Source organism: Abramis brama, assembly GCF_963993115.1.
Source record: "Abramis brama genome assembly, chromosome: 25".
Lineage (NCBI taxonomy): Eukaryota > Metazoa > Chordata > Actinopteri > Cypriniformes > Leuciscidae > Abramis > Abramis brama.
In genome coordinates, this window is record NC_139987.1 from 6,139,240 (window position 1) to 6,163,955 (window position 24,716).

Consider the following 24,716-nt stretch of genomic DNA (forward strand, 5'->3'; position numbering starts at 1 on the left):
AATCTCCGGTAGAACACAAAAGGACGGGCAACCTCCAAAAATGACCAAATCACCATAAAAAGTAGTTTAAAAAAAAAAAAAAAAAAAAAAAAAAGCCATGTCAAGTCTTTTATTTCACAAATGGAAAAAAACTAGGGATGTACGATATTGAGAAAGACTGACATACCGGTCAAAAGTTTGGAAAAATTACTATTTTTAATGTTTTTGAAAGCATTTATTTGATAAAAAATACAGAAAAAAAAGTAATATTGTGAGATATTATTACAACTTAAAATAATGGTTTTCTATATATAGTTTAAAATATCATTTATTTCTGTGATGCAAATCAGAATTTTCAGCATCATTACTCCAGTCTTCAGTGTCACATGATCCTTCACAAATCATTCTGATATGATGATTTATTATCAGTGTTGGAAACAGTTGTGTGGCTTAATATTTTTCTTTTATAACCTGTGATACTTCTTTTGTCACAATATACACTACCGTTCAAAAGTTTGGGGTCAGTCATTTTTGTCTTTCTTTTTGTTGAACGACATTAATCCTTTTATTCAGCAAAGATGGGTTAACTTGATAAAACGAAAGTGATAGTAAAGATTTATATTTTGAATAAATGCTGATCTTTATAACTTTTTATTCATCAATGAATCCTAAAAAAAAAAAGCATCACAGGTTCCAAATATTAAGCCACACAACTGTTTCCAACAATGATAATAAATCATCATATTAGAGTGATTTCTGAAGGATCATGTGACACTGAAGACTGGAGTAATGATGCTGAAAATACAGCTTTGATCACAGGAATAAATTACATTATAAAGTATATTAAAATAGAAAATCATTATTTTATATTGAAATATTTCACAATATTTTTGCTCAGATAAATGCAGGCTTGATGAGCACTTAGTAATATTAATATTTCCAAACTTTTGACCAGTACTGTATATGTATATGTATATGTATATATATATATATATATATATATATATATATATATATATATATATATATATATATATATATATATATATATATATATATATATACAGTGCAATGCATAAGTGAATACACCCATGCTAAAGTTGACTAAAAAGAGGAATAAAAAATCATATTTTGGAAATTGAACTTAATGCCTTAATTTAAAAAATTAGGAAAAATCCAACCTTTAAGGACACCAATTTTCTTTGTGAATGAATAATGTATCGTAAATAAATAAATGTTCTTCCTTAAAATACATGGTGCATAAGTGAGTACACCCCTATGTTAAATTCCCATAGAGGCAGGCAGATTTTTATTTTTAAGTATTTTTAAAAAAAATTTTTTAGGATACTATGCATCCTGATAAAGTTCCCTTGGCCTTTGGAATTAAAATAGCCCCACATCATCACATAGCCTTCACCATACCTAGAGATTGGCATGGGTACTTTCCATAAGATCATCTCTCAATGCAAATCAAACTAGCTTTTAGGCTAACTGAAATAAAACCATGCTAATCTCTAGGTATGGTGAAGGCTATGTGATGATGTGGGGCTATTTTAATTCCAAAGGCCAAGGGAACTTTATCAGGATGCATAGTATCCTAAAAATTTTTTTTTAAAAATACTTAAAAATAAAAATCTGCCTGCCTCTATGGGAATTTAACATAGGGGTGTACTCACTTATGCACCATGTATTTTAAGGAAGAACATTTATTTATTTACGATACATTATTCATTCACAAAGAAAATTGGTGTCCTTAAAGGTTGGATTTTTCCTAATTTTTTAAATTAAGGCATTAAGTTCAATTTCCAAAATATGATTTTTTATTCCTCTTTTTAGTCAACTTTAGCATGGGTGTATTCACTTATGCATTGCACTGTATATATATATATATATATATATATATATATATATATATATATATATATATATATATATATATATATATATATATGTATATATATATATATATATATATATATATATATGTATATATATATATATATATATAGAAAAAAAAGAAAAAAATCTATGTATATATATATATATATATATATATATATATATACACACATACATAGATTTTTTTCTTTTTTTTACTATGATGTATATTCCAACATGAAAAAAAAAATTGAAAGTAATTTTCTCAAGAATATTTAAATTGCTATATTTGGAAAGACTAATAGGGTTAATTCACCCAAAAATTAAAATTCTGTCATTAATTACTCATCCTCATTTTGCTCCAAACCCAAGTAACCCATGTGACTCCAGTCATTTAACCTCAATTTTATGAAGTGATGCGAGTGTTTGCGCAAAAAAACATAATTTACCACTTTATTTACAAAATATGAATCTCAAATGCAGTTCATGAGGGCACCACAAGGCATGCTTGTTGTGTTGACGAGAGAGCAGACGTTGTTGTGTGAACATGTGTTACTACTGTATGTTTTTATTGCGCAAACAAAGCACTCGTCTCGCTTCATAAAACTGAGGTTAAACCACTGGAGTCACATGGACTGCTTTAATGATGTATTTCCTACTGTTCTGGACCTTGAATATAGTAGTTGCGTAGCTGTGGAGGGACAGAAAGCTCTCGGATTTCATTAAAAAGATCTTCATTTGTGTTCTGAAGATTAATGAAAGTCTTATGGGTTTATAACGACATGAGGGTGAGTAATTATTGACGGAATTTTCATTTTCGGGTGAACAATCCTTAAACATTCTAGAATGAATAGGTGGTTTTATAGCACAGTGTTAAATTATTACACTACTTAATTTCTTCATTTTCAAACGATAAACCATTGAGATTTTATTTTGGCAGTTTGCCAGTTTCAGAGTGAAGTGTGGCACTGTGTTCACATATGCAGCTCATTATCAAAATTGTGCATATATTTACTTAATTAAATCACAACCTTTATGATTAGTGATTGCATTAAGCCATATTGCATTATCGATTATATACATCAATGTATTGTACAAACCCAATAAAAACCTACATTATATGGAAAAGAACAGCCTAAACATTCTTCAAAATAGCATCTTGTGCTCTACATAAAAAGAAAAAAAAGGCAATAAAATAAAATGAGACTGAGTAAATGATGACAGAACTCACATTTTCAGGTGAACATTTCCTCTGACACACAAAATAATGTTCAACATTTTTACATATTGATATAAATGAAGGTTGAAAAGTTAACTTTTGAGATTAGATGAAAGGCAGGTGTTTTTTTAACCAAGTTATCAGCATCACATCCCTTTGCTAGAACTTAGCTGGATTAAGATTCCCAAGCCGGAAAGAGATGAAATATTCAAGAGGAATGTCTAATTTATAGTCATCTTAGTGAGGCTCAGTGGTCTAAATGAACGCAGAGTGTTATTATTGCTAGCTATCTATATTTCAGCAGGCTATTATTCACTAGGATGAAGCCTTCTTGCGCGGCTTCACGCCTGGAGCCTAGCCAGAACAAAGTGGTATTTTTGGAAACACTTAAACATCATCTTTTTAGCAGTAGCTTAGCAACAAGTCTTTTGAGCAGCGCCACAGATGCTGGCAGCAAAACGCTGGCTAATAGATTCACACATAACACTTTTGGCTAGCTAAGTGAAAGCTAAGTTGTCAAGTTGTGAAATTTCTCAAGTTAAATAATGATTTACACTTAAAGGATGACGTTTTGATGTAATTAACGCAACTTGTTCTCGGATCAGGCTTGTGGAATTTCTTTTGTCTCAACACAAGCAATTACAAACTGACAGGAAGACGGGTGTGAAAGCAGGACACTGAGACAGAAAGAAAAAGAGGAAAGAGAGTGTGTTCATTTCACATTAGTACGGTTGAGAACCACTTGTCTAATGCACATGCATGTGCAGGAAATTATATATGATTATTATGGACAGTAAAACAAAGACGTCTTGAGTCAGTGGTTGATAAGGGGATAAAGAGATGCAAGAGAAGGGCAGAACCTGGTGGAAGGGATCTTTCCTCATGTTGCGGCTGGCCAAAGGTTCATCGAAGGGAAAAACTACTGAATAGTTTTTGGCGTATGACTCGTGACTTCGCTCTCGGATCCAGCGGTTGTTTCCGGTCAGGGAATGGTGGAACCGCCTGAGAGGCAGACAAAGGGAGATGAAATAAGAAATGGAGAAGCACATAGAGTACACACACACACACACGTGTAACACACTCGGTCATTTTAAGGGCAGTTTCAATCACAAAATCCTACCAGTGCAATAAAACATTCGCTCCCTTAAAAGTACCACAATGCACTGTGAACACCAGGGAGCATCGATGCTCACTATGTTCCCTTAAAGGAAGTTCTGAAGCATGAAACATAAATCACCAACAAAATACACAATGACACGTAATAGAGGTTTTTTTTTTTTTTAAATACAAACCATTATTTAATTATATTTCAGCATACACATACATCGCTAGACAGGTAATGAACAATCTAGCTAACATTTATAATGTATTTACGGCTGAAATGTTGCACGTATATGTAACAGGCAAAGTATTTATCATAATATATATATTTAAAATACCATTTTTTTTTTTAGAAAGATATCAGTTCTGCTGTTTTTCATTAATACCAGTAGTGACGATGTACAATGAGGACTTATAGAGTCTTATTGAGACGCACCCTGATACTTATTTCAATCATGACAACTCTCAAAATAGTTTTAGTTATGTTAAAGAAAATGTCAATGTTAATGTATTTGGTCTTGGCAGACTAGATCTGCTACGCTGCTGCTGATTATTGCTTCTGCAGAGCAAGTATGGACTTTTTACTGCTAACAGACACACAGCTGTGAGCATGTAAGATATGATGCTGCTGCTGCATGAATAGATATAGATAAATCCCGTAGCAGATCTAGACAGGTGGAGCTAGGGGAGGTGGAGGATTTCACAGTAAATCTGCCTACTAGCCTACAGCTAACAGCGAACCAGACTATTTAAATGTTGAGCAAGCAATCTCATTGGCTGCAGGAACAGCAGAGGCCAATCAGCTTGAGCTATGCGGTAATGATGTGATTGTTTGGAGACTGCATGTAAAGGACCAATCAACCTGAGTCCTCTAGAGCTTCATGACTGAACTTGATATTTAGTAGAAAGCATGATCTTCATGACGTTTAGTTTGGTTAACAGTTTCTTGAATGTCTGAATTCTTCCACTAGTGTGGAAGAAACATGATCTAGTATACTAAAACACTCAGTTTCCTGTGTCAATATAGTCTGATTCACGGCTGCACGATTTTTAGAAATCTAATCTATTAAAAAAATTCAGGTTTGCTGTGCTTGTTTGTAGGCCTGCACAATTTTGACTGTAAAATAATAATAGTACTCTAAAACAATATTCTTATTATTACTACTAAATAAAAATAACATTTTACAGTAAAATGAAAAAAATATATATAATAATAGACATTTTATTTTAACATTTACATTTAATCATTTATCAGACGCTTTTATCCAAAGCGACTTACAAACGAGGAGAGCAATAGAAGCAGTTAAACTAACAGTAGGACGACAATATGTAAGTGCTGTGACCCTTTCCAGTTTAGTCTAACTCAGTATGTGTAAATGTATGATTTTAAATAATATGTAATGATTTTAAATTGCAAATTATTATTACTAATATTAATGGCTTTCTTAATTTCTTAATTTTCAAACATTAACCCATCAAGATTTTATTTTGGCAGAAAACCGCAGGAAGCCCTTAAAGCTTCTCTATGGCTGACAACAGCTGGTTTATAAGTGCTTCTCATTACAAGTTTGGGAAGATAGTTGGCGCAAATTGTGTTCACAAATGCATGTTATAAGTGATCCAAACTCCGAGCATATGAGCTCAGCTCACATGTAAATGAAACGTAGCAATTGCACTAAGTCAAACCTCTTCTTCAGTTTTAATTTGTTTAAATGTGTTAAACGTAGTCTGAATTGTGAACTAATGACTCTCTAATGAATCATCGGTTTGGTTAAAGTCATGAGTTATTGGTTTGAATCATCTAACAACTGGCTCATTTATTTGTTCTGAATAGTTCTTGACTCACTGAACCATAAGTAAATTACTTTCATGTTCGAATTAATGTCATGTCTGACTCAAAATGTTGAAGCTCCCAATGGGCCTCCCATTGGCCGGCCAAACACATAGCCCCGCCTCAAACACAGTACATAAAGTAGTACACACAGGAGCACTTGCTCACACTAAACGTACCTGATATCGTATCCGTACATGTCTTTCTCGGGACGCCCATGAATGATCCAGTGAGCCAGCTCTTTGCCGCATCCTCCCCCCAACATCATACCTGCCAATCAAATCACAGAGCATATGTCAATCATCAGCCCGCTACATCCTTTATCCCACTTCAGACAATCAGTCAAACTTGTGGACGACCCTAAGCAACAAACCGCACCGTTTGACAAAGTACCTCTCTAGAAACATTCTGACTGAGAGTTGCCAATCAATTCACCATGAACATTACCCGGAAGAGTTGTGCTGTCAGACTGAATCAATCTTCACGAGCTCTGAGCAGACAAGAGAAGAATAATGAACAGAAGTAGAGGAATACCAAGGAGGAATGAAGGACATTGTGAAGTGAGAGACACATAAAAGGATCTTGGAGTGTAAGAGCCGTACTGAGAGTGGCGTCTCTAAAGGACTTTTGCTTCATTAGCTGGCTGATGACTTCATTAACATTAGCCAGCAACCACAGAGTCGCTGAGTAATGGCCACCTCGAGTGCCATGCCATGTCACTGCTTTATCTCTAACACACTCCGTGTCCCTCACGCCGGACGAAGCATTTCTAGAGCTCTCATGACAAAGCAGAGAGACACTAGGCTGTCTAACCAAGAAGGCTCTAATACAAGGCTGTCTAGGTGCCAATCATACAGAACATGCTTCTGCAAAAGAATAAAAAGAAACACAAGGTCTAGAAACACGTTTTAAACCACGAAATAATATTCAGAAAAATCTATTTTTTTTGAAATGGGACATTTTATTGAACCTTTAGACAATTTTTATTTTTTATCTTTAAAAAAAGTTTGCATATGTGTTGATACATCAGGCATTTTATTGAAAGGCCCAAAGTGAGCAAAAATATGCAATTTGATGCAGTTGCTGATGTTTATTAGGGGTGTAAATCTGATGTTGTCTCACAATACGATATGATATCGATTCTCTTAGCCAGCATTACGATTTTTGTTAATACTTCAAAATATTCTGTGATTCTATTAGATTCAGGGGTATGTCAATCGATATACAGTATATCGATATTATGTGCCTATTTTACACAACCAGTTACGACCAAAATATATAACACGAACATTTCTCTGAATATTGTGCATCCTGTATCCCAATTGGGACACCCACAACACAAAAAATACACTTTTGTTTAAAGGGAACCTAATATGCAAACTACACTTTTTATTGCTTTTGAATATATTTATTTGTCAGCAGTTTGCATACACAGCCACCCTATTGCGGTAAAAAACCATCCATTCAGTTTATTTTCCCCATAAATCTGAAACAGTGTCTCAAAATGAGCCGTTCAGGAATGTGATCTAATGTGACGTAAGGCTCCGCCCACGACTGGCACGGAATCTGCTCTATTAGCATAGCTCCTCCCCCGAGTGAGCCGTACACAGTCCGCCATGTTTAGCATTTAACAGCAGCATTCACGCAAGAAATGTATTCTTATGAAAGCTATTAAAGTTAATTCAATAAAGAGCAGTGAGTGTTTTTCTTTTGTTGTTTGATTCATATTACCAGCATATACAGCAATAGGTACGGTATTTTACGCTGCTTTCACTTTAATACACAGATCTAATAAACACATGCGATTTCTTTACTTGGTGTTTACGTTCACAGACATAATGTAGAATTACAGCGCAATGTGTTTGTGCATTAACTTTGTGTGTGTTTTTGACTTAACCTTGTGTGTATTTGACAGTTTAAGCACAATAAGAGGTGAAAGAGAAATTAGTTTAACACTCCCGGGACAGGCAGTCTGACATCCAGCTTTCTGTGCGTATGGTTTAGATGAATGCATTCAGAAAACCATATCTCAGAATTTTAGACTGAAAACTTGAAATTTGAAAACTTCCATGATGACGAAGAGCGTGATAGAGATGATAATCAAAACCAAACAGATGTTTTAGTTTTTGGCAGAGTGTCCGATGCACGAGCTGTAAAGGCTCCGCCCTCTTCTGGAAAACTGGGCGGGGAGCCGCAGCTCATTTGCATTTAAAGATACATGCACGCAAACAACCTGTTTTTCCTTCCACTCAAAAATGGGCATTTACAACATGGTATAATAAATAATCTGTGGGGTATTTTGGGGATAACTGCGACTTATATTACCTCCTGTAAAAAGGGGCATAGTAGGTCTCCTTTAAATAATAAAGAAAAATAAATAATGAGGGGCAAAATCAAGTCACACATGAGATCAATAATATGATGACAGCTTAGAACATGATGACATGAAGTCTTTCAGGCTTCTGTGTTAAAATGTGCAATGTGTAAAACCTAGTGCAAATGTTCAAAAATACAAGAATAATATGCATCAAACAGTGCATAGGTGGTGTGTCTGAGCCTCCAAATGTCCTTGGTGCAGCACCATGACCTTCCCCAGTGACTGCAGAGGCTCAACAACCATTTACTCTTTGGTCAGTGTTTTGCTACAGCTGAACTACTGGGGCCGGGATAAGAGTTAAGCTTTGCATGAGTTAGTGCTACCATGTGAATAGACTTTCCCATATATCTTTTTCTCTCAGGACACACACACACACACACACACACACACACACAGCAGTTCTCTTTCTTCATCAAAGCACTAACCGAATCACTAGCAGTATTTCTGCAAATGTCAGGGGAGAATAAAATGAAAGAGAGGAGGAGGTTGAGAGAGAAGGAAACTTCAGAGTGCTATATGAGACACGCGGATCACATCAATGTATGTGTAGGTGCATGAAAGTACACGGTTCTGTTCCAAAACCTAGAGAGATGCCCTGCTGTTTACCGCCAACATAAGACAGCACCCTAAAGGCCCCGATACACTTCAAGCGAAATTGAAGACGTAACAGGTAGACAATGATGTAATAGGTAGGTGTGGCTCTCAGGCTCCGCCTTCTTAGACCTGGAAATCTTTTCAAGTTAATTTGTTCACTCAGTCTGACGATCAGACGGGGGTAAATCTTTTCCCACCGCTGTCATTTGTCATTTTTGTTGCGCACAGCATATATTTACATATTCATCTAAACGCCGCTCTCAGCAACAAGGGCAGCGTCAGGATGTTTGCTAACAGTGTAAAATTGCACAGCTATTTACAAACTTCTTTTTACCCCTGAACAAAGAGCAAAAAAGAACTTTGCCTCAAATATATTGGGGTCTTAACAGTGGAACCTCATGAGGGAACCGATTCGAATCGCTCTACATAGGCAACAACTCAACTGAAGCCCACAGCAAAGCTCAACTCAAAACTGATTCCAAAAGCCTTTGATGTTAACATGTTGTGTTATTAACAACATTCATTCAAAACTCAAATTATTAGGGCTCGGAGTTCACAATTTGTGGACTTCTGCTCGTCCACTCGCCTTTTGAGAATTGACCACAGGTTTTCTATGGGATTAAAACCCAGGGAGTTGCCAGGCCACGGATCCAAAATTTCAATGTAATAACCTCCGAGCCACTTCATTATCACCTTTGCCTTATGATATGGTGTGCCATTATGCTGGAAAATGCACGGATCATTACCAAATTGCTCCTGGATCGTTGGGAGTAGTTGCTCTTGCAGGACGTTTTGATGCCATTCTTTATTCATGGCAGTGTTTTTGGGCAGAATTGAGAGAGAGCCAACTTCCTTGGATGAAAACCAACCCCACACATGGATGGTCTCTGGATGCTTCACTGTTGGCATGACACACTCATGGTAGAGTTCATCTTTTCTTCTCCGGACAATCGATTTTTCCAATGTGCCAAACAGTCAGAAGGGACTTCATCAGAGAAAATAACTTTGCACCAGTTTGCACCAGGTAAACATTGCTAACACAGGAACACAATGATTGGAAGCACTTCTTCCCTCCTTTTACAGCAATCAGTCCGCTCTTATAATCCAGTCAGAATGATAGAGTGATTTCACCTGAATAGTACTTATTCACACTTTCCCATGTGCTGATGATAAAATTTGTAAAATTATGTTACCTGGTAATTTTGTGCCAGGGCCAAAAAACTGTGAAAATGTTGTTTTTGAATTCAAGTTTTGTAATTTTTGCAATTATTTAGAATGCTTCTGATCACCCTACACAATAATCAAGAAACAACGTAAATCAACAGCACAACTGAAGCAGCAAACACAACATTTATGTCTCTGCCAGAACATTTGCCCATGACTATAGGGAACAGTGATTGAGGGTACAGGGGGTGATTTCAGATACACCCATTGTCATGTGACTCAACTCGCCATTCACAACTCCTCTCCTGTGGCCTCATGGGATAGTAGAGTGTCCACTATATGTGCACTTCAGAATCAAGCCGGAAGAAGGCCACCGGGGTCATTTTTGATGCACCAAAATAAATATTTTACAGAAACTCAAAAAACCAAAATGAAAGTTTTCATTTAGCTGAAAACCAAAACTGAAAATAAAGTTGATTAAATAATCAAATAATAATTTTATTTAATAATCAACAGTCACACAAAATACTTGTATATAAAGTTGTAAACACTTAAATTTCACACAAGGCAGTTTTTTTTTTACTTTTTAAAGAATATACTTATATTTCTACTTCACTTTGTTGTTGAAACATTTAAACAGTGGCTGCAATAAAAAAATATTTTCATGAGAGGTTTATTCAAACAAAACCGAAATGTAATTTTCTGCAATATAATAAATGCAACGAATTTGGACACACTACTCATTTTATGTGCTGCTTTTCGCCTACTATATAGTAGGGAAGTTTGCAAAGTCGGCCACAGTGAGAGCCTGTGTGTTTTTCCAGAAGGATAGCGGCTCTTAGCAATCACATCCCCAATGGGTCACCATCTGCCTCAGATTAACAACTACTCCTACCACACACACACACACACACACACACACACACACACACACACACACACACACACACACACACACACACGGTACACATCAACAGTCCGGACAGTTAACTAGTCATCCTAAAACTCTTCAACTCAACTTCCACTTGCATATTCTCTGTCCCACTCCAATGGTGTGATGGTAGCACTGAACAGGGGAATAGAGAAAGGGTGAAAAACCAGACTAAAGACAAACGGGGAGACATGGCGGAAGCAGCGGAGAAGGACGACGTCTCTGTGGTCATGCATACTGATGGAATCCTATGCCCTGGTGCGCGCACACACACACACGCACAATAATAATATCCAACAGTTCTGATGCAATCACGCTCAAGGAGAATCCCTGATCAACATCTTATTCCTTAAGTACCAGACTAACACCCACTTTAAGCACTTTTCATTTCAGTTTTGACATTCATAGGGCGAGTGGTTATGCATTAGAAAGTAACGTTTTTCTTCACGAGAAAAATATGGGTAATTCATCACAGATTTCAATGCTTCTTCCAAGATGGAATGGTTTATGGATAATATAATGGTTCGTCATTAAAAATCAAAATCTAATAGTGTCATAATTGATTGACTCTGATGTCATTCAAAATCTGCATGACTTTGAGAAGATTTAGCAGAAACATTCTTCAGAATATCATCTTTTGTGTTCAACAGAATAAAGAAAGTCACACATGTTTGGTATCAGTAAAAATGTCCACATTTCGACTGGTACTGTATATCGAATAACATAACCAATCACAGCCTCTTGTACTCTTTCTTTCCAGGTAATTCGTTTTGCATGCTGAGGTCAGGAATCAATGTGTCATAAAAAAGCAAGCATGCATCTAATATCTGACTGTGATTCCTATAGCTATGTATTCCGATCCGTTCACGCGATCATGGCCTGTTGTCCGTCAGCATGTCTCAGGCCTGCAAGGTGACCCGGCCCACGCTGAGCACAATCAGCATTACTCCAGAGCCAGACTGAGTTTCATCTGACCTTCAAAACCACGAGCCATCTGCATCCAAAAATACCACCGCAAAATGCCTTCTTTTAATCTTGCACTTGAATGTAATGTAATTAGTGCTAGGCGATATAGCTACAGTACAAATAAGATCAAAAATACAATATAAAATCTAGTTAAAATGGTCACAGTAAGCAACGTCACAGACTATTGAAGCTGCATGATTAATTGTGAAAAGATTGTGATCTCGATTCAAACACACACGCAATCTTATTTCTAAATAACAACAATTTGGCTGATCACCGTGAACATTCAGATCTGCGTTGGCGCCGCCGCTGACAGAGAGAGCAGTTGTCATGTTTAGGTATGAAACAGCTTCACATACAGTCTCATTATTTTTGTGTTACACTAATTCAAATGCTCACAGAAGTGCTGGGATAAAAGTTTATAGTTCGGATATAAACACTGATGTCTATGGTAGCGACAATAGAGAAAAATTCTTTTTGAAAGTAACGACGCTTCAAATAAAGATTGTATCAATTACATTGTTGCACCAGTAGGTGGCAAAAAGTTACTTAAAAAATGTATCTGTCATTGAATCATTCATTCAAGAGATTAGTTCAAAACCACTGATTCATTCGGTAATGAGTGAGTCATTGAATCATTCATTTGAACCGATTTTTTAATAATAATTTAAATTATTAAAAACTTTTTTTTAAATAGACTGCAGCAATTTGAATTTTGTCAGAACCTCCAGTAAATTGCATGTTATTTTGTTTAGTTGTCTGTTCAGAATTGTGGGAGAATCGTGATCTCTATTTTAAACATAGAATCGTAATTCTCAATTTATCCAGTTTTACAGCTGATAGTAAAGGAAGGAAGAGATGGATACAACTGCAATGGACTTAGATCTCTGGACACGCGTGGATCGGAGATCTCTGGACACGCGTGGATCGGAGATCAAGTTGTGTTGATCTTGAGTAGGTGGCGTGTGCATGGAGAGTGGGTGAGACTGAATTTTGCATGTGATCTCTGCAGGGTTTTAGGGTTAAATAATTAATTTGGCACTGGTCATCTCTGGAAGAGAAAGGTGCGTGTGTGTGTGTGTTCGTGGGCATGTGCATGGGGGTGTGCGTGTGCTCCATGACCTACCTGCACTATTGAAGCCACATCCAAGGAAAAAGCCTCTCACTTCAGGAGCTTCACCCATCAGAGGCTTGTGGTCTGCAGTGAATGATTCTGTAGGGGTAAAGGGGGTAAAAATACACTATTAATCTGGTTTTCATGACTATATTATTTTATAAAATTTAAAACTATAGGAAGAAACCTAATATTTTGAAATCAAAGAGATCAATGGAGTACATTGGTACACTCTAACATTCTCAATGCAAAACTCTTCAGTCTTCCCAGATCATTGATGGAAACTTGATTTACTGTATAAACCAAGCACCTTTATATATTAAGTATACAGAAATGTGGCCCATCCTAATAAACATTGGGACAGAAACATACTTTATGCAAGTTCGCAAATGCAGGCATGGCCCTGTTGAACATACTGTTCAAAATTTTGGGATCAAATTAGTACTTTTATTCAGCAAGGGCCCATTGATCAAAATTAACAGTGAAGACATTTACAAAGTTACATTTCTATTTCAAATAAATGCTGTTCTTTTGAACCTTCTATTCAACAAAGAATCCTGAAGAAAAATGTATCATGGTTTTCAAAAAAACATAAAGCATCACAACATTACACAATATTGATTAAAAAATAGTTTCTTGAGCATCAAATCAGCATATTAAACTGATTTCTGTTCATATTTTTCTTTACAAATAATTGCAGCTTTGGGCAAAAGAGACTTCTTTCAAAAACATAACATCTTATCTTACTGACCCAAACATTTGAATAGAAATGTGTGTTTGTGTTGATGAACTTAATGTGATGAAACTTCAATACTCAAATGTCACATAACTATACACATAACCTTCAAATATCTGTGAATATTTTATAGGTACAACAGAAAGTATCTATTTTTTGCTTTTGACAGAAATGTCCTTTAATTGAATCAACATTTCTTCATGTTATATTAATTAATTTCCATTTTTCTTTTACCATGTATAGTCAAGTCAAGTCACCTTTAATTATATAGCACTTTTTACAATACAGATGGTTTCAAAGCAGCTTTACAGTGATGTGTCTATTCATGTGATGTATTTTGTCAACAAAAATAATATTCTAGTATCAAAAATGTAAAAAATTATGTGCCAAACTTTGAACAAATATGTATATATACAGTGAGGAAAATAAGTATTTGAACACCCTGCTATTTTGCAAGTTCTCCCACTTAGAAATCATGGAGGGGTCTGAAATTGTCATCGTAGGTGCATGTCCACTGTGAGAGACATAATCTAAAAAAAAAAATCCAGAAATCACAATGTATGATTTTTTAACTATTTATTTGTATGATACAGCTGCAAATAAGTATTTGAACACCTGAGAAAATCAATGTTAATATTTGGTACAGTAGCCTTTGTTTGCAATTACAGAGGTCAAACGTTTCCTGTAGTTTTTCACCAGGTTTGCACACACTGCAGGAGGGGTTTTGGCCCACTCCTCCACACAGATCTTCTCTAGATCAGTCAGGTTTCTGGGCTGTCGCTGAGAAACACGGAGTTTGAGCTCCCTCCAAAGATTCTCTATTGGGTTTAGGTCTGGAGACTGGCTAGGCCACGCCAGAACCTTGATATGCTTCTTACAGAGCCACTCCTTGGTTATCCTGGCTGTGTGCTTCGGGTCATTGTCATGTTGGAAGACCCAGCCTCGACCCATCTTCAATGCTCTAACTGAGGGAAGGAGGTTGTTCCCCAAAATCTCGCAATACATGGCCCCGGTCATCCTCTCCTTAATACAGTGCAGTCGCCCTGTCCCATGTGCCGAAAAACACCCCCAAAGCATGATGCTACCACCCCCATGCTTCACAGTAGGGATGGTGTTCTTGGGATGGTACTCATCATTCTTCTTCCTCCAAACACGTTTAGTGGAATTATGACCAAAAAGTTCTATTTTGGTCTCATCTGACCACATGACTTTCTCCCATGACTCCTCTGGATCATCCAAATGGTCATTGGCAAACTTAAGACGGGCCTTGACATGTGCTGGTTTAAGCAGGGGAACCTTCCGTGCCATGCATGATTTCAAACCATGACGTCTTAGTGTATTACCAACAGTAACCTTGGAAACGGTGGTCCCAGCTCTTTTCAGGTCATTGACCAGCTCCTCTCGTGTAGTTCTGGGCTGATTTCTCACCTTTCTTAGGATCATTGAGACCCCACGAGGTGAGATCTTGCATGGAGCCCCAGTCTGAGGGAGATTGACAGTCATGTTTAGCTTCTTCCATTTTCTAATGATGTCTCCAACAGTGGACCTTTTTTCACCAAGCTGCTTGGCAATTTCCCCGTAGCCCTTTCCAGCCTTGTGGAGGTGTACAATTTTGTCTCTAGTGTCTTTGGACAGCTCTTTGGTCTTGGCCATGTTAGTAGTTGGATTCTTACTGATTGTATGGGGTGGACAGGTGTCTTTATGCAGCTAACGACCTCAAACAGGTGCATCTAATTTAGGATAATAAATGGAGTGGAGGTGGACATTTTAAAGGCAGACTAACAGGTCTTTGAGGGTCAGAATTCTAGCTGATATACAGGTGTTCAAATACTTATTTGCAGCTGTATCATACAAATAAATAGTTAAAAAATCATACATTGTGATTTCTGGATTTTTTTTTTTAGATTATGTCTCTCACAGTGGACATGCACCTACGATGACAATTTCAGACCCCTCCATGATTTCCAAGTGGGAGAACTTGCAAAATAGCAGGGTGTTCAAATACTTATTTTCCTCACTGTATATATATATAATATATATATACATGCTGCTGCTGTACAATAGTGTACATGAATTACCAGTAGCAGATCTATACAGGTGGAGCTGGGGAAGGCGGAGGGTTTCTGACTAAGTATCTGTAAGTTGAGCAGCAAGCTCATTGGCTACTGATAAAGGAACCAATCAGCTGTGCCCTATAGAACAGTGTTAATTTCATTAGCGAAAACTATGACGGTAAATGTAAATCAAGCTTTTTTCCCATGACTAATACGAGATGATGACGAAATGACAATAAAGTCATTAAACGATAACTGTAACTAACATGCGATAGTTGATGAAAAAGACAAGACAAACAACGGAGTCAAAACATTAGACTGCTGTACAAACCTCTACTACAAGCTTTCATGATTGCGGTTGCCAGATGTCAAGAATTTAAATCCCATAATCAGAGCTTTTCTGTTACTTTATCATTGCAATGCATATTGCAATATGCAATATAATGCATATAAATGCAAATATTGCATATTTACCTTAATCTTTGCAATGTGGCAACCATGCGCTCTCTCTACACTGATTCTGTGAACTGAAAACACAGACAAACACGTAAGCAGGAGTTCAGTGATCTCCATTTGAGATGTTCTGCTTAAATGAAAGCGCCATTCAGCCAGTCTGTGTTCCTTCACAAGCCGCTTGTGCTGTTTGCTGTGACCAATCTGCCATCAAAACTTGATCGAACTGTAAGAAATCCAAACATGCATCTCGGCTATATTGTTTGCGATTGTGGTTGCTGAATAAATCAGATAGAGCTGTTAAACAAAGAAAGTAAATGGTATAAAATGGTAAAATTTGGATTTCCTCCTCAGCATAAAGGCTGAGGAGCACCTGGACTTCAGCGCTGTTTTCCATGTTCATGGAGTAAATATATAGGCTATAAACTGTGTGTTTACACTGCTTTTTAAAAATGGCGGGTGCTGGTGTTTTGCGTGTGTTCGGCCAATCAGTCTACACTTGCGTCGCTGGTAGTTCCTATAGTTCTGGTTTAGACACTACTCTGAAGTAGGAGCTAATTTAGTCCCTCAAAAGGCATTCCTAGAACTAAAATCATTCCCAGTTCCTGCGGTGCGAACACGCCAACTTCCTCCATTAGTTGAAAAAGTTCCACCTGTGCGAAAGCCCACAGAGCCCCTAAAGGGACCTTTGCAAAAATCAAGAATATACAGACTTTCGTGTGTACACAAGAAACTTTTTGCGTGCTCAAGAGAAACTATTTAGAAACTATATATAAACTATGCCGGAAATTGTAACACATGAGCATGCAAACAAATTTCTGTGTGCTCACACGTTATGTATACTATAACCTATTTCCTTTGTGCGTCACTGCCATTTTCCTATAAAGAAAATGAGAGTACGAGCGTGAGCCTCCCTTTTATATAACGCAATGCTTTCCTAAGTCCTTTATGGCTCTGCTCGCAATAAGCGCTGTTAGAATTGAATGAAGAAACTCAGCATTTCTCCGCCACCTGTAAGGATGCATTCAATCTGACAAAGTGGTTTAATAAAGGGAGTTTTGATCTTGTGAAATACAAATTTAGTACATTTTACTGTGCCAATATTTTCCAATTGGCCGTTAAAGTTTTATATGGGACAATAAAAATGTACTGCCCTAACAAAATCCAAATTTTGATCACTTTTTACAGTACCAATGTTTTTTATGAACCATTAAACTTAGCATAGGACAATGGACACTGAGCCATCTATTTCGTGGCGCGGTTTCTTGGCCGCCACAGAGTTAAATTTGTTAAAGCGGACATAAGGCCGTGATATTAGCGGTATACTGCCCTAACGAAAGCCAAGTTTTTAGCAAATAGATATTTATAGAAAACGAGAGTATAGATGCGCATGAATTGATATAGTAAAATGGCAGTGACATACAAAGGAAATAGGTTATAGACAATACACATAAACTGGAAATTGTAACGCAAAGGTTTGTCGTGGGCATGCAAAAGACTGTATATATGTATATTTGCAAAGGTCCCTTTGGGGGCTCCGTAAAAGCCCCTATAATGTCAGTTAAATGTATTTTTATAACGTTTCCTGTACTTCACGAAAAAATAAATTGCTGACAGTTTATAATACATAAAGTACAAAAGGTAAGGAAATAAGTGGGAGAGGTGGGAAACGTATGACACATGGTTCTGCCGATGGGTCAGATCAGATCTTTTTGAAAAGCTCTTTAAAAATGCATTGCTGCTGAGCGCTCACTTAATGGTCTATTCGTAATGGTCAAAGCTTTCAGTGGTAAGATATTGTGGGGTGACCCTCAAAAGCATCGAAGACAGAGAGAAATGCAAAGGAGAACGAGTGTGAAGAGAAACAGAGGCCACGAGAGCAAGAAAGATTGAGAGGTGAGACAGAAAAAGAGAGATGAAGAAAAAGAGACACACCTTTTCCATTACTCCACATGAGAAAGTGTTTTCCAGAGCATCATCTGCTCTTTGTGAGAACGACAGAGAGCAAAAGGAAAGGGTGAGGTTGCAGCTATATTTTATTTATCCATCTTCCCTCTTACTCATCCGTCACCACACACAGACAGCGATGGCCTCTGAGGAACGACCCAAGCGCTCTGACTGCCCTCAGCGGATCACACTCACGCTCAAACATATCCTCAACATCAACAGAACCATTTCTAAAGGTCATGTGACACTGAAGACTGGAGTGATGATGCTAAAAAATCAGCTTTGCATCACAGGAATAAAATATATTTACATAGAAAACGGTTATTTTAAATGATAATAATATTTCACAATATTACTGTTTTTACTGTGATTTTGATCAAATAAATGCAGCCTTGGTGAGCATTAGAGCATTTAAAAACATTTTAAAACGATTAAACTGCAGCGATTAGGAAACACGATTAAATCACATCCGGACGTCAAAGTATATCAGTAATCGTACCATTCGTTTAATGTGCAACCAGATAATTAAGGTAATTAAGTCATCAGTTTTCCAACATTTAGTGGATCAAGACCTCTGCCCAGTGTTGACGGCGCACTGGCTCGCGTCACGGGAGGTCGATGCGACGCGGTGAGAATGCGAGCACTTCACGAGGACTATTTATTCTGAAATCATTATGAAAATAGCACTGCGTACAGGTGCCCTTCAATCAAGCAATCGTGATCAAGTGTAGTTCTTGACTAAAATGGATGCGGTTAACGAGAGCAGTTCACACCAAAAATGTATAATTATCATGCGTTAAATGGGATTCACACAAAAGTCCAATGACAGCAGGCCTGAATTACACGTATGCTCACCATCTCGTTTTTAATAGCTGATGAGTGGGTGAATGGAGTCGTTCATAGCACTCTCGAAATTATTTAAGGAGTGCTTATCCACTGACCCGAAACTCGTCTGCAAGTGACCAACAGTCACTACAGTGTGTTGGCGGCATTTCACACCTGTCATCCTTTATTACAGCCAGTAAAGGTTGACTGAATCTCTGGGGAAAGCTGGAGCTGTGACAGATCAGCCAATCAGAGCGCAGTGTCATTTGACAGTTAGCCCATCACTTGAATATATGGACTGTCAGAGCACAGCGAGATGAAACTCGGTCAAAAGGTCTGTATAGTGAGTTGATGAAGATACTAGAAATACTGCATTGACTATAGAAATACCCTAAACTTTGCACTACAATGAAAATGTGAAAAGAAACAAATGACTTACATGAGCATGTGATCAGTAAATTGGATTCCTCAATGAATGATTGCTATGTACTGGTTCTTTATGGTAATTCAAAAACATACAGCATTCCCGAACAGATGGTTCTTATGAGCCAGCTCTTTTGATTCATAAACACACAGCATGATTTCTGAACAGATGACTCTTATGAGCTGGTAATTGTCATGAGTCAGAAATCAGACCAGAAACTGTGACCCAAGTTTCCTGAAAAATGTACTCTTATGGAGCCAGATATTTTTAGAGCCAAAAACATACAGCTTGAAAAAATGTAGTTTGATTCCCAAACAAATTACTCTTATGAACTGGTTCTTTTTAGTGACTCAAAAACATACAGTATAACATGACCAATGTAGTTCAATTTCTGAACAAATGACTCTTATAAGCCAATTATTTTTAATCAAGAACATAATGTTGTAAAACGGGCATCTGATGGATTTGTCTGTGTGTGTGTGTGTGTGTGTGTGTGTGTGTGTGTGTGTGTGTGTGTGTGTGTCAGGGTTTCCGTTGTCCGGTAATTACCGGACATTGGCCGGAAAAAAAATGAAATGTCCGACAAAATTAAATCTCTCCGGTCAAATTGTCTGATTAAAATTGCCTAATAATCCCGCCCCCCTAACACAATCTGAATTTGAGAATAATCCTAAAATGTATAAAGCAAAAATACACCGACCTTTGGCTATGTTATAAAGGAACAGGCTCTACTGTTTGAAAGTTATTAAACATTATTACATGGCTTGGTTGAATTCCAATGTGGAATGCGGTCTGTTATTTCTTGATATCAGACCGCTGAAGCACTAGCGGCGCCAGGATTTTGATTGTAGGTGGGCCTCCAGAAAACTGGATGGGCCAGTTAAAATAAGCCAAAAAATAAAAAAATAAATAAAAACGGGTTCCCCTTCATCTCCGTTTCAGTGCTTTTCTGGGCACTGAGGACAGTGACTCAGTAGCCTACCTGAATTGAATGCGTAATTAATTAGCATTAGAGCCCGACCGATATGGATTTTTGGGCGCCAATGCCGATACCGATAAAAAAAAACAAGATACCGATATATCGGCCGATATTATTTATGTGTATATTATAATACAGTAGCAATATTATTTATGTGTATTATAGTACAGTAAGTTTGGACACACTTTCCAATTGGTGTGTACAAACTTTTGATGGGTACTGTATATAGAATACACAGTATAAACAGAATAAATATATAAACGTTTTGCAATGATCACTCAAATGTGGTGATCAAACACTTGTGTGACAAAGATATGTAATGGAGGCAGGGTGAATGATAGAATGAGAATTTGAGCTGTAACCAAACTAGTTTGCATTGCATTTTATATTATATTATATTCTAAATACTGTTGCATAATCTTCACTAACAACTTTGTCTTTTAATTTAGTCACGTTATTTAAAACATAACTTGTATCAATAAATATATCAAAAGTGTCACTGACAAAACCTTATCTTCTATTTTTAATCTTAATTTCTCTAATATCTACCAGTGGAGGAAGAACTCAGATCTTTTTAGTAAAGTAAAATTAATAATATCATAATGAAAACGTTTATAATTACATATGTACAGTAGTTTTATACTATTTTAAATAAGTAGTAAGCAAAATGTACTAAACGTGAAACTAGGCTATAGGGCTGGACCCGAATATTAGAATATTCGTTCGGTGGGTTGGTATTCGATTTGAAAATTTGACATTCGTTTTTTTTTTTCTTCTCACATCTGGGATCCCCCACGAAACGGTTCTCATTCGCGCTTGAATAAGGCCGGCGACACACTGACTGCGTGACATGGCCGTTTTTATTTCGGCTCCCATGTTAACAGGTTGGAGTTTGCACACTGCCTGCGTGAGACGCGTCTCTCAGGGGCGGCTCGAGCCACGCGGAAAACGCATGCAAGCTAGAAATAGAACCGACGCGCAAGTGTTCCAGCAACGGGAGTGTTCTCTGGCTAGAGCGCAGAACAGCGGAGTTTGTATGGACGAAGTGCATGTCTGAGCTTGTGTTTTGGGTTAAGCTGTTGCTTTGACATTGTGGAAAATGGAATAATAGAAACAAAATGTATTAGCCTTTTTACCCGTTATTATCAATCTAAATTAATCTCGTTTTTTAATTTAACTTAATTTCGTTTTTCTTTATTTAAATTTCGTTTTTCTTTATTTAAATTTCGTTTTTTCTTTATTTAAATTTCGTTTAAATTCTTTATTTAAATTTCGTTTTTCTTTATTTAAATTTCGTTTTTCTTTATTTAAATTTCGTTTTTTTTTTATTTAAATTTCGTTTTTCTTTATTTAAATTTCGTTTAAATTCTTTATTTAAATTTCGTTTTTCTTTATTTAAATTTCGTTTAATTTCTTTATTTAAATTACGTTTACTTTATTTAAATTTCGTTTTTCTTTATTTAAATCTACCCTTTACTGTGTCAGTAATTTTGTTAGTCAGAAAAATATTAGACTACCTTAAAAGTATTGCTTAATTTAACAGACCTGTGTGTGTGCGTTTTATATCACTAATGCAGTGTCCATTCTCGGACGCGTTCTCTGCCTGTGAGGTGCGCCGCTTCCCGCTCGCGCTGTTCTGTAGTTTACTAAAAGTGTATTAATTCTGAACGTGTCGCGTCTCGCGTGTCCATCTGGCTACTCTTAATGCAAAATGGCCCTATATAAAGTGTTATAATTACATAAATTATTGGAATATTGCTTGATGTTGTAACGTAGCAGAATGAGCTTTAACACTGTGTCGCTTTAACACTGTGTCTACATGGACGCGGCCATTATTTTTTTGCCACTTTTGCCTGTTCTTTGTGACAGCTTTTAGGTGCTTTATTGGCAGCGCCATCCTTACATAAATCACTGCACGCTGCATTTTTTTAAATATTAATTTATCGGCCATTATAAATGCCGATACCGATAGTTAGGAAAATGACTAATATCGGCCGATAATATCGGCCCGCCGATATATCGGTCGGGCTCTAATTAGCATAGGTTAAAAAAAAACTAAAAAAAACCTTAAACAGGATTTTTTTGTTGCTTTTTTAATACAATTACAATTTCATTTAATTTATTGTTTAATAAAATTATAGGCCTATTATTTTTAGTTTATTAACAGCAACAACAGCTGTAAAGATGAAGTTGACAATCGCCATCTCCGTAGTAGTGAACGCGCCTAGAGAGAAATGCACATCATGGATTACATATTCAGAGAGAAGCCTATTTCTTTTCGTTTTAAATTGTTAAAAAGACATTTCAAGCTTTCTTAAGATATATTTCATGTCTGTGAGGCCTACGCTGAGTTTCGTTAAATTAGGATGAGATGCGCTCCAGTTCACGAGCAATGCAAGTGACCGCGCGGGCGGCTGCATGATTAGGCCTATCGTCTGCTATATTCTTCTTATTTATTAAATCCAGGCAATTGGTTGATACATTTTTTTTATTAAAATTAACATACAATTTATACAAAACGAAATTCACTTCAAAAAAGTCTTTCTACAAAACAAAACTTAATTAAGTGGTCAAAATCATGTCTGACCCGCTCCATGTCTCTCGATATTGCGCATCCTATCTTACTCGTGCGGTTCACTTTTCATAATCAACATAAATTAAAAAATAACATTATAATATTTTAACAAATATTAAACTAAGTGAGTTTATTTACTGTCTACAACACGTATAGTAGACCTAGACTCTCTATTTGTACAAATTGCTGCACATTCATTTTATTCTGAATTTTGCACACATAAGTTGAAAGGCATTTGTTTGTGCATGTATAGCAAAACATATCTGCAACATTTATCAAGTTCACTGATAATTATGCGCGCATTTATTAATTATTATCTTAATGAATAATGAAACAAGGACGAAGCATATATACTGCGTTGTTTGTTTAGAATGAAATGGATCGCAAATAGATCCGAATGAAGAAACGTACAAAACCATAGTAGAAAATGTTTTTTTCCGTCTATTTGAAAGTTAGGCTAATAAACATGTTGCATTCGACCTGATTATGTCATTTTTTAAGTTACATAGCCTGCCTCCAGTTTTCCTCAACTTGACTAATTAAGAGGTGATATTTGACCAGCATATCATCAAAATGTCCGGAAAACGAACATCAACATCACATCACTTTGACCGGCACCATTTTTTTCTAGCGGAAACTCTGGTGTGTGTGTGTGTGTGTGTGTGTGTGTGTTTATGTACCTGGACCACAGACAGTGGATTTGATTCCAGTTTGCTCCAGAGCAGGCACTCTGTTAACGGCTCCGTCGATGTGTTGCATGAAGACGTCCCAGTCCAGATCAAACAAGCTGAAGGCAAACTTATCAGACACCTACAGGTTCAGAGAACAAATACACAATTTTATAATCATACTCAATAATGGAGTGGCCTGGTGAGTTCACAGCTCACTGCTGCCATAAATCATACATCGATGATTTTGGAGGTCTTACTGGATGATAACGTCACTAAGGTAAAAACACCAATCAAGTTAAACTGCTGGTGTCCTACTGACCCTTCGCTAAGCCCCGCCTTAAAAACATCACTGACCAATCCTTAACAACTGTAGCCATTGTCCGTTTTCTCAGATATACATTATTTTTGTCTATGGAGGATCTGTGTGTTTGAAATTTTAAAAGTAATTTTGCAGAAATGATCCAAAATTACAGTCACTTATAATAGTGACGCAAGGTCCCCTGAGGATTTAAAAATATACATATTATTTTTATTATTACATTTGAATCACCCCCCCCCCCCTCATAATTCAGAATTTTAGAATTCAAAATAAAATAAAATAAAACTATTTTACTAAAAAAAAATATCACACCGTTTATGAAAATCTCCAGCTTATTCTTCTGGGATGCTTTGTAAAGCTTGTTAGTGAAGTCAATTTTCTACTTTGCAGGAGCAATTTCGAGAGCAACTCCAGTATGAAAACCAACAAATATTTTCGAATAAAGTGCACTTTATTGCATGTTGGTTTTAAGGAGCAACACCATCTTCCCCATCAACCATCTGCACGGCTCAAACTTCACTTTTCACAACAAGTATGATTCTTCCATGAACACTTTCAATTTGTAATTTTATTTAAGCA

General features: G+C 36.7%; 1 protein-coding gene across 1 annotated transcript in view; it reads right to left on the reverse strand.

Moving 5' to 3' along the window:
• The window catches only part of sardh (sarcosine dehydrogenase), a 67,240-nt gene that overhangs the window by 29,976 nt on the left and 12,548 nt on the right, over positions 1 to 24,716 (reverse strand). Inside the window, exons 8-11 of the mRNA XM_084104736.1 lie at positions 23,828 to 23,957; positions 13,167 to 13,253; positions 6,188 to 6,278; positions 3,937 to 4,078 (exon numbers count right to left, since the gene is read on the reverse strand). Coding sequence (XP_083960862.1) covers positions 3,937 to 4,078; positions 6,188 to 6,278; positions 13,167 to 13,253; positions 23,828 to 23,957 — 450 coding nt within the window. The remainder of the gene's footprint in view (positions 1 to 3,936; positions 4,079 to 6,187; positions 6,279 to 13,166; positions 13,254 to 23,827; positions 23,958 to 24,716) is intronic.